The 10,803-nt window shown below is 44.7% G+C and overlaps 1 protein-coding gene across 2 annotated transcripts in view; it reads right to left on the bottom strand.

Moving 5' to 3' along the window:
* Nucleotides 1-4,783: 4,783 nt before the first annotated feature.
* Nucleotides 4,784-10,803, bottom strand: part of LOC125720874 (exocyst complex component 3-like) — a 48,451-nt gene continuing 42,431 nt past the window's right edge. Inside the window, exons 11-13 of one of the 2 annotated variants that reach the window (XM_048996773.1) lie at nt 9,146-9,301; nt 8,033-8,154; nt 4,784-7,488 (exon numbers count right to left, since the gene is read on the bottom strand). In XM_048996773.1, the coding sequence (XP_048852730.1) occupies nt 7,380-7,488; nt 8,033-8,154; nt 9,146-9,301 (387 nt within the window). In that variant the 3' untranslated portion in view covers nt 4,784-7,379. Of the gene's footprint in view, nt 7,494-8,032; nt 8,155-9,145; nt 9,302-10,803 lie in introns of both variants that reach the window. The other variant, XM_048996772.1, reaches the window with a different exon arrangement.

Raw genomic sequence — 10,803 nt, 5'->3', positions numbered from 1 at the left:
TGGCTACCACCCTATCTCTCTCCTTCTCCTTTGCTGCATTTGACACCGCTACTCCTACGATTTGCATTTGTCTTGACAGGGGCTTCCATGCCCCTTTTTCGACTGGGGGCGCCTGGCCCCCGTCGTCCACTTCCCTATCGAATTCCCCATCCATTCTGGCTCTCTCTTTCCAAAACCGTACACTCGGGGCTAGGGTTAATCCAACCACACTTTCTACACACTTTCACACTTTTTGGAAAAACACACATCACCAATACATAGATTGACACGCAACACAACATAACACAAAATAACAATATTACACTTTTTGGTGCTTTGAGACCCTTGGTCTCGGAACTCCAACCCGGTGCTTTGAGGATTTTAACCTCGGGACTCCAACCCGCCCCTCCTGGAGCCGAGACCTTATCGTGATGGAGGGGTTTGTGTATTCCAATGATCCCAGGAGCTAAGTTGCCTAGGGGTGGGGCTTGATGGCGAGCGCCTGGTGGCCAAACCTACACCCATGGGGCCTGGTCGGGCACAGCTCGAAGAAGGCATGTGGGTCCCCCCTCCAATGGGCTCACCACCTGTAGGAGGGGCCAAAGGGGTCGGGTGCAGTGCGAGTTAGGCAGTAGCCGAAGGCGGGGACCTTGGCGTTCGGATCCTCGGCTGCAGAAGCTAGCTCTAGGGACATGGAATGTGACCTTTCTGGTGGGGAAGGAGCCTGTGCTGGTGTGCGAGGCTGTGAGGTTCCGACTAGATGTAGTTGGGCTCACCTCGACACACGGCTTGGGCTCTGGAACCAGTCTCCTCGAAGGGGGTTGGACCCTCTTCCACTCTGGAGTTGCTCACGAGGAGAGGTGCCGAACAGGTGTGGCCATAATGATTGCCCCTTGGCTCGGGGCCTGTACATTGGGGTTTACCATGGTGGACGACAGGGTAGCCTCCCTTCGCCTTTGGGTAGGGGGACGGGTCCTGACTGTTGTTTGCGCCTATGCACCAAATAGCACTTCAGAATACCCACCCTTTTTGGAATCCTTGAAAGGGGTATTGGAGAGCACTCCTCCCGGGGACTCTCTTGTTGTCTACTGGGGGACTTCAGTGCTCACATGGGCAATGACAGTGAGAACTGGAGGGGCATGATTGGAAGGAACGACCCCCCCGATCTGAACCCGAGTGGTGTTTTGTTATTGGACTTCTGTGCTCGTCACGGATTATCCATAATGAACACCATGCTCAAGCATAAGGGTGTCCATATGTGCACTTGGCACCAGGACACCCTAGGCCACAGTTCGATGATCAACTTTGTGGTCGTGTCATTGGACTTGTGGCCGCATGTATTGGACACTCGGGTAAGGAGAGGGCCGGAGCTGTCAACTGATCACCACCTGTTGGTGGGTTGGCTCCGCTGGTGGGGGGGGAAGCTGGTCAGACCTGGTAGACTCAAGCGTATAGTGAGGGTCTGCTGGGAAAGCCTGGCGGAATCCCCTGTCAGGAGAAGCTTCAACGCCAACCTCCGGCAGAACTTCGCCCATTTCCCGGGGGAGGCGGGGGACATTGAGTCCGAATAGGCCATGTTCCGTTCCTCCATTGTTGAGGCGTCTCACCGGAGCTGTGGCCGGTGCCTGTCACGGCGGCAATCCCCAAACCCGCTGGTGGACACCGACGGTGAGGGATGCTGTCAAGCTGAAGAAGGAGTCCTATCGGGCCTTTTTGGCCTGTGGGACTCCGGAGGCAGCTGATAGGTACCGGCAGGCTAAGCGGAACGCGGCTTCGGCGGTCACTGCGGCAAAAACTCGGTTATGGGAGGAGATTGGTGAGGCCATTGAGAACGACTTCCGGGTGGCTTCAAGGAGATTCTGGTCCAACATCCGGCGTCTCAGGGCGGGAAAGCGGTGCAGCATCAACACTGTTTATAGTGGGGAGGGTGCGCTGCTGACCTCAGCTTGGGACATTGTGGGTTGGTCGGTGGAAGGAATACTTTGAAGACCTCCTCAATCCCACCGACATGCCTTCCAATGAGGAAGCAAAGTTTGGGACTTGGGGGCGGACTCACCTATCTGGTTAAAAAGCTCCTCGGTGGCTGGGCCCCGGGGGTGGATGAGATCCGCCCGGAGTTCCTTAAGGCTCTGGATGTTGCGGACTGTCTTGGTTGACACACATCTGCGGCATTGCATGGATATCGGGGGCGGTGCCTCTGGATTGGCAGACCGGGGTGGTGGTCCCCCTCTTCAAGAAGGGGGACCGGAGGGTGTATTCCAACTATAGGGGGATCACACTACTCAGCCTCCCTGGTAAGGTGTATTTGGGGGTGCTGGAAAGGAGGGTCCGTCGGATACTCGAACTTCGGATTCAGGAGGAGCAGTGTCGTTTTCACCCTGGCCGTGGAACAGTGGACCAGCTCTATACTTTCGGCAGGGTCCTGGAGGGTGCATGGGAGTTAGCCCAACTTATGATTAGGTCTCTGCTTTTTGCAGATGATGTGGTTCCGTTAGCCTCATCGGACTATGACCTTTGGCTCTCCTTGGAGCAGTTCAAAGCCGAGTGTGAAGCAGCTGGGATGAAAATCAGCACCTCCAAATCTGAGGTCGAAATCTGGTCTTCAGCCAGAAAAGGATGGAGTGCTCTCTCCGGGTCGGGGAGGGGATCCTTCCCCAAGTGGAGGAGTTTAAGTATTTCCAGGTCTTGTTCACGAGTGAGGGAAGGATGGAGTGGGAGATCGACAGGCGGTTCGATGCAGCATCAGCAGTGATGCGAGCAGTGCATCGGTCTGTCATAGTGAAGAAGGAGCTGAGCCAAAAGGCAAAGCTCTTGATTTACCAGTCGATCTGCATTCCTACCCTCACCTATGGTCATGAACTATGGGTAGTGACCAAAAGAACGAGATCGCGATTGCAAGCGGCTAAAATGAGTTTTCTCCGCAGGGTGGCTGGGCTCTCCTTTAGAGATAGAGTGAGGAGCTCATCATTCGGGAGGGACTGAGTAGAGCCGCTGCTCCGCCACATTGAGAGGAGCCAGATGAGGTGGCTCGGGCATCTGATTAGGATGCCTCCTGGACGCCTCCCTGGTGAGGTGTTCCGGGCATGTCCCACTAGGAGAAGGCCCCGGGGAAGACCCAGGACACGCTGGAGGGATTATGTCTCTCGGCTGGCCTGGGAACGCCTCAGAATTTCCCCGGAGGAGCTAGATTAAGTGGCTGGGGAGAGGGAAGTCTGCGTTTCCCTGCTGAGACTGCTGCCCCCGTGATCAGACCTCGGATTCAGCGGAAGATAATGGATCGATGGATGGATGGACTCCAACCCAGTGCTTTGAGGGCTCTATACCTTCGGACCCGTTTTAGAGAGGCAGAACCTTATTCCTTTAGCCAAACTAACATTCGGGGGTCCTGAATTACCCCGGACTCTAACCCAGCTCACTGCGACCCTAACCCAGTGTCTCTATTTGCTCGTCAGCGAATAGTGGGGCTGCCACACCAAGGACACCACAGTGGGACTCTAACCCACCGTCCTGGGACTTCAACCCAGCCTTAATGTTCCTTTACCTAACCTCATCCACTGCCTAAATTTACTGATGGCCCTGATGGACACTTCGGACTACTTTATTTAGTATAGCCAATATGCAGATTTTGATATAACAGGCTCTGCTTACCTTTTGTTAGCGGCGCCTGCAGCCTTCCATGCCCACTCAGGTCTCGTCTGCTATTTGCTGAATGCCGACCTCTATCTCATCCCGGACGAGCCCCCAAATTATTGGAGTATGCCGACTCCACCGGGTCCATAGATGAGAAGAGATCACCCGGAGGCGTGGATGAGTTGTCCAATAACCTTTTATTCCATTTATTTCAACAGACCGATCTGGGAACTCTGCGACACACCGTAACCTCCAGAGTTCAAATTCCTTGCTGTTCATGTTTGTCTTATACCCCTTCTACAAGCAGCCCCCGCCCCTGTCCGTACTTTTCCACTTTCTGGCAATTTCACCTTATCTGGTACACCATGTTGTTCTGTATGTTATCCTTTGCCTAGTGGTTTGGTACGCACAGAGCCTCCCTATATGTCCTTGGTCCCCTGCAGATATCACTCTCCACACTATCTACACTTCTAATAATTAAATCCCCTACTACCTCAACCTCCCGCCTCCTGGGAGTAAGCGGCTCCTTGGTGCCCAAGGACCCACTTGCCTCCCTAGTCTCTTCCGGCTCTAAAGCTGGAAGCACCTGAAAGTGGTTAGACATCGTCACTTCAGGTGATGCCACCTCTGTGAACTGTGTAAGCCCTGTTCTACGTCTACGACCTACGTTCACCCAGCTCTCTCGACCTACATGTTCATCATTCTCCCCCCTACACACAGTCTCCCACTACTTCTTAAAATGGTTAACGGTTACAGTTCAGATGGAGAAAAGTTTCTCAAATATGGTTTAATAGTATCATGGTCCTAGATGCCCAATGCCAGGTACAACTTCTCTACACTGAATTTGTAGTAAATTAAATTTACAATTCAGAATTCAAACAGCACTTCAAAATGGCTGACTCACTATATAGTTGACACTTGGACATTTCAAACACAGCCAAAGATTCTCTAAAGGCGGTAAGAAAACCTTGAGAGTAAAGGGGTGAGACTTCAAGAGAAGGGACACAAGTAGGCAGGGCTGTGCAAAGAGTTTTTGAGGGACAGATGATCAAAGGTTATAAGGGGCACTCAGTATCTTAAAATCTCATGCCAAATGGGCAGGTGCTCAGGCACCCTCCCCCCAACCTCAAAAAAAAAATGTGTCTAGAAGCTGAACCATTAAATGAAAAGGATGGAAGCTGATATGTACATTTATTAATATAGTAATCCATCAACAAAGAGTCTCAGATAAACATTTAACAGATACAGTTAAGACTTCAACATCATGTATATATTCAAAAGGAAACTTGACAGCCGTAACCAAACCAAGTGCAGAGTACAGCTGGACAGGAATAAGACGGCAGTGGGTGCAAACACTGAAGGCCTATTATATACACAGTTACCATCACATTGCCCATAATGCCAAAAACGTGTATGCAAAATACAACCCAAAGAAATTACATCTACAATGATAAATCAGCAATGTTTCTCTTCAAATTGCAGGAGTCACATTATCATACTCATAGTTCACCCGATCACAATATGCATCTCATCACAGGAGAGCTAAACAAATAAAGGGGAAAAATAAATTTAAAACAATTCTTTATATTTACAGTTAGGATACACTTTTTCCAATGGTGACATTACTCTGCTGACCAAGGGATTTGAACAAGTAGCAATCTGAATTGTAACCCACAGAGCCAAACCATTACAAATGTCCCTCTCATATTACACACAAAATCCAGAGCACTAACAAGACTGCTTAATAAGGCAGTGACTAGCCCATACTCAGCCCACATGCAGGCATTTATTCACATTAACTTACAGAACTAGACAATGCTTCAGAAAATAAATAGTTATTGTAGATGTGATTGAACAGAAATTTAAGAGAGTATATTTGTAGAAATACTTGTCAGTACATTTCACGAGGCAAATACATTAAAAAAACATACATGTTGTTTGAGTCCTTGAATCACAAAGTACAAAAATATTAGGTTGAATAAGAAGATAAAACCGATGATATAAAACAGAGATGATAAACTCCAAATTTACCTGGGTGTGTTCCCTACCCTCTTTCAACATGATGGAGCACTCTGAATAGGGGCACTTTCTCAAAGACCATAACCATTCCCCATGGACTCCACTCACTGGACTTTAATGTTAATAGTTCCACAACAGCTTTCCCTTCCCTGGACAGGCAGCCCTCAAAAGACCTTTGAAGGAGCCAGGTAGCACATATAAACAGTCCAAAAGACCCAGAAGACGGGGTAAAAATGACCTCATACACTCCAGCTGTCATGCCCGGCTCGTCCGCTCCTCGTGTGTGCCACGCCCCCTGATTTCTCCAGCTTTGTCCGTTTCCTTTGATTAGTCCATGTGTATTTAAGTCCTGGTCTGACCTGTTCCCCTTGTCTGTCATTGTTGTGCTAACTGTTGTTGTACGGTTAGTCATGGATCTTGTATGATTTGTTCCTGCCTGATGTCCTTTAATCCCTCGTCCCTGATTAAACCCCGAGTTACCCCGATCTCGACCTGTCTGCCTGCTGCTTGCTCGCCTTACCTGCACGATCGCTGCATACCTCCACCGTGATCGTGACACCAGCTATCTTGACACAACGGTGTCAACAGGCTGCCCGTAACAAAGACAGTGATCCAGGCAATGGATGAAATAGTGCACATTATATTCAGCGTAATGTTCTTGAATGACTCCTTGTTTTATATTTGGTAACTGAAATGGTACTTGGAGAGCATGTGTTTACATTATGCACAAAAAGCTTAATAATCTATTTTTCAGGGTTGTAGTCAGACTCAAGTTCTGTCTCAAGACATTTTTCTATCATTTTGGACTTCTTGGTATTAGCCCTTGGACTTGTCTGAATCTTAACCATAGGTCTCACCAAATATTATTCTCAACCAAGTCCAACTGCTTTTAAAAATGTTTATATATTTTTTTCTCAAACAACTCCTCCTTCAAACAAAATCATTGATTAAGCAAACTTATTCAGAAAACAAGCATTAGTTTAATTAATTCAAAATCCAAAATGGGTAGACCGGCTGGTAACCAATTTTATGCCTGCCAAATCTCCACGATGTATCCATGCTCATCCTGCAGTACTGTTATACTGCAATTGCTTTTTGATCTTAAAAAAATACTGCAGAATGATCATCTTAAAACAGAAGATATACTCTGTCTCAAGTATTACACAAAAATTATAAACAGTGAAGTAAGTGGTATAAAAGAGGATTTTTTTCTTTCTCGGTCTTGATCGTCTCTCTCATTTGGGTTTGGTATTGACTTGGACTCAAACCTCTCTGGACTTGACTCAGTCCTGGTTCTGGGCTTGTCTTGAACTTGACAAAGGTGGTCTTGACTACAGTTCTGCTATTTCTGAAGTATAGCACATCTCACAGGAATTTTGCATGTTTGTGGACTTGCACTTCATGAGTGTAAGCGCCTAAAGTACACAACCTGAAGATCAGAGTTAGAATTTACAAGTACACACATCCATGCTTTATACAATATGTAACTGAATAAATAAAATACAGTAACAATGAGACAGGTTCAGAAGACTACACAGCAAACTGAAATATAATGTGTACAAATCATAACCTCATATGCTTGTAAATCATTATATATAACAAATGTTTCAAAAATAGAGGGTACAACAGGCTAGGCTAAGAGCATTAAAAATTGCAAGGGAATTTTGGGTAGTCCTATAGCTGTGATCTGTGATCTCGAGTGAGCAACCTTGAAGATCCTGTTGACCTGCACCATACAGTAAAAGGGTGGGCTAGTTGTGGGCACAGATGGGATGTGGTTCTCCACCAGGTTCTTCTGTATGTTTGCTATGTTGTCCTTTGACAGGTTGGCCTTGAGGTACAGCAGGGCGCAGACATGCTCTTCTCTTGGAGAGGGAACATGATTATCACACCACATGGATTATGATGAAGATCATGCCAGTAGTGATACTTAATATTGGAGGCTTTAAGGGGTCCTACTATATCATAAATTTACTATCCATCAATATTTATTCTGTCTATAATTCTATCTGAGCCTTAAGTGTCACCCCGATGAGTCCAGTGTGCTCTGATTAGTCAGCTTGCCCTATACGTTCCACCCCTGTCTTGCAGTTTGCAGACGGACCTTTGCAGAGTTACACCTTTTGGCATCTACTTTAGGCCTTTAAGACTTTGCAGATTGCTTATATGCGCATAAAGCTTCATAGCACACTAAAGGATAGGGAAAAGCAGGAAAAGCGTAATAAGGCCCAATTAATGCCATTTATTATTTGCTATATGCTTGCCAGGACTATTCACTAGCTCATTTTCTGTATAATCCTCAGAGATGGGAATGTCAAGGAGGATATTTGGCTCCAAATCAGGGGCAGAGTATTGTGACTGTGGTCTAGTGGTCTTTGAAATGTGCCATCCCACAGGCCCTCACCTGATGTCTGGATACTTCTGAGCCAGTGAGACAACCTCCAGCTTAATGGCCTCTGGGTCTTGCAGCTTCAGAAGTTCAGCAATTCCAAGGAGAACAGAACTCAGCCACTCCTCCTTGGAGCCCTGGATAAAAACAAAGAGTCAGAGGGCTATGGAAGTTTTATTGGACTCTATTATTTGTAACCCACAGAAAACAATCCAAAAATATGTACCATGCTGCACAAATATTTCACTGACCAAAAATATGTATTTCTTTTGTGTTGTGTGAAATCATATTCACAAAAATAAGGAGCAATTTGTACATGTGAAACATGTTTTGCACATAGATTTTAACAGGTCTGGATGCTGTTCAGCAATGGCTATTTCACTATTAGTTTAAATACTAGAACTCGTGGCCATAAGTGGAAATTAGCAGGAGAACATTTTTAAATGAATTTGAGGAAGCACTTCTTTACACAGAGTGTAGTTAGAGTATGGAATAGTCTTCCTGCTAGTGCAGCCCTGGGTTCCTTTAAATCAGAGCTAGATAAGATTTTAATAACTCCGAGATATTAGTTACGATCTCCCCAAACGAATTTGATGGCTGAATGGCCTCCTCTCCATTGTAAATTTCTTATGTTCTTATGTTACATGTATTACTTATCTCCTGTTTATTTGCAGATTTTTGCCCAATGCATATCACAGCTGATCGGTAGAAAAAATCCACAAATATGAGGTGCAGTTACTAGCTACACCAGCAGGTGCCGCAAAAAGATTTAATGACAAAATCAAGCAAAGCCTTGCTGCATTTTGTCTCAGCAAAAGACTAAATAAACGTTGTTACTCCACAAAAGCATCATGTGAGTCAGTTGATTTCCTTGGCCATCTCAGGTATTTCTGAGCTCATTTCTATGGTTCACCAAACTAATTTTCAATGATGTGAAGAATTTCCCGATGGTAATGCGCCTATAAGCAATAACAATTCTTCTAGAATATGAGTACATTTACTCCTTAAGTCTTCTGATCCCTCCTGGTGACGGCCCACCAGTGCTGCCAATCAGAATACATTACAGCACAGGATCTGCAGACATAGCCGGTGTACCAATGACTGTGGGGGGTGGGCACTAACACTAACCTCCTGGCTGAACAAGTCATTCAGGGACTGGCTATCCTCACACAGCCTCTCCACCAGCCTTTCCTCTTCTTGTCGCGACTTCAGCCTCAGCTTCCTCTTCATCAGCTTCCTCACGTACTCCACCATCATTTGCAGGTGCAGGTGTGCTACCAGTGCCTTACGGTGCACACATATGTAATGAGTAACACAATACCCTGATAATGCTATCTGTGTAAAAATGTCCCTGAAGCGTCCAGATCAGGCATGGCAAAACTATGGGGCCAATGCATTTTGCCCCAGCGTGAATTTTAAAAATAAAATGGAATATGACCAGTTAGAACATAGTATCTAACAATAAATTGCACTATATGTACACTGCACTTCTTCATTACAACCACAGTCAGTTCTGCTACAACTTGTGATATCAGTACCCAAGTCCAATAGAAAGCGGAATCGCATTTTAATTTTATGATTTTTAATCGGAGCAAAAAGCACTTCTCGAACTACAATGCCATATACTCTGAACAACAAATACAACTTGTGCACAAAAACAACTATCCAAGTGAACAAATCATCCCTTTAAATTGGTTCTTTACAATGAATTGACCTAAATGATTGTCATATCTAAAAGAATCATACCTTTTGTACATCCACGTATTGCACAGGTCAAAATTTTAAATTCTTAAAATGGTAAAATATCTGACAAATTATAATATACAAACACTGCAGCATTTTGTAAATTTACTTAAATTTGCTCTTTGCAGACTGTCTGTAGCCATGTTGCCTTCAATGTCCCTCCACATACTGTAATCCATTGTGCTTGTGGTGTGTTCATGCCCAGAGGCAAGGTGACCCTGGCTCACTACACCCAACTAATGATGACCAAAACGGTTTTGGCACGTTTGACTGCAGCGCTTAATAAGCAATTCTCGTGAGACCCATAAGACAAAGGAGATGTTTATCACATAATTTATTAATGTGATATTATTATTATTTATTAATTAAAATGCATTGAGTTACATATTTGGTCTCTGGTATGACTGTTTTTATAATTAAATTCATTTTCTTTGATGTAAGTTGCTAAGTTTTGAAGTCGAATTTCCTATCCCTGATGTTCCCATTGGATATGTGTATTTTAGTAAGTGATTTTAGTGAACATGTGGTTTTTAATGAACACATTAGTCACGTTAGAGCAGAACTACTGTACTATACTACACTGGCAGACACATCTAGTGTTGAAACTAACTTGTACCATGGTGATTAAACATGGCATAACTGAGAAGATGGGAAAAAGCAAGGGAGTTCAGAAAATTTCAGACACCATCGCAAAATGAATAATTTTCATCATAATCATTAAGTTGGACACTTGGACCCTGCAGTGTATTCACTAAGAGCTATGTAGGAATGGTGGAAACTGCCTTGTCACTTTCATCATCTTTTCTACTGTTTCCGTTTTGCACTCAGCTTATTTTGCACTGTTTTTTGAATGAGAGTTTTAAAGAGTTTTATTGTATTAAATTAAATTAAAGATACAGAAATGCCTACTGTAATATATATATATATATATATATATATATATATATATATATATATATATACATATATATATATATATATATACATATATATATATATATATATATATATATATATATATATATATATATACTACATTACTA

The sequence above is a fragment of the Brienomyrus brachyistius genome, unplaced genomic scaffold, assembly GCF_023856365.1.
Source record: "Brienomyrus brachyistius isolate T26 unplaced genomic scaffold, BBRACH_0.4 scaffold27, whole genome shotgun sequence".
In the NCBI taxonomy this organism is placed as follows: Eukaryota; Metazoa; Chordata; class Actinopteri; order Osteoglossiformes; family Mormyridae; genus Brienomyrus; species Brienomyrus brachyistius.
Note: the sequence above shows the minus strand (reverse complement) of the source record. Positions and strands in the feature narration are given on the sequence as shown.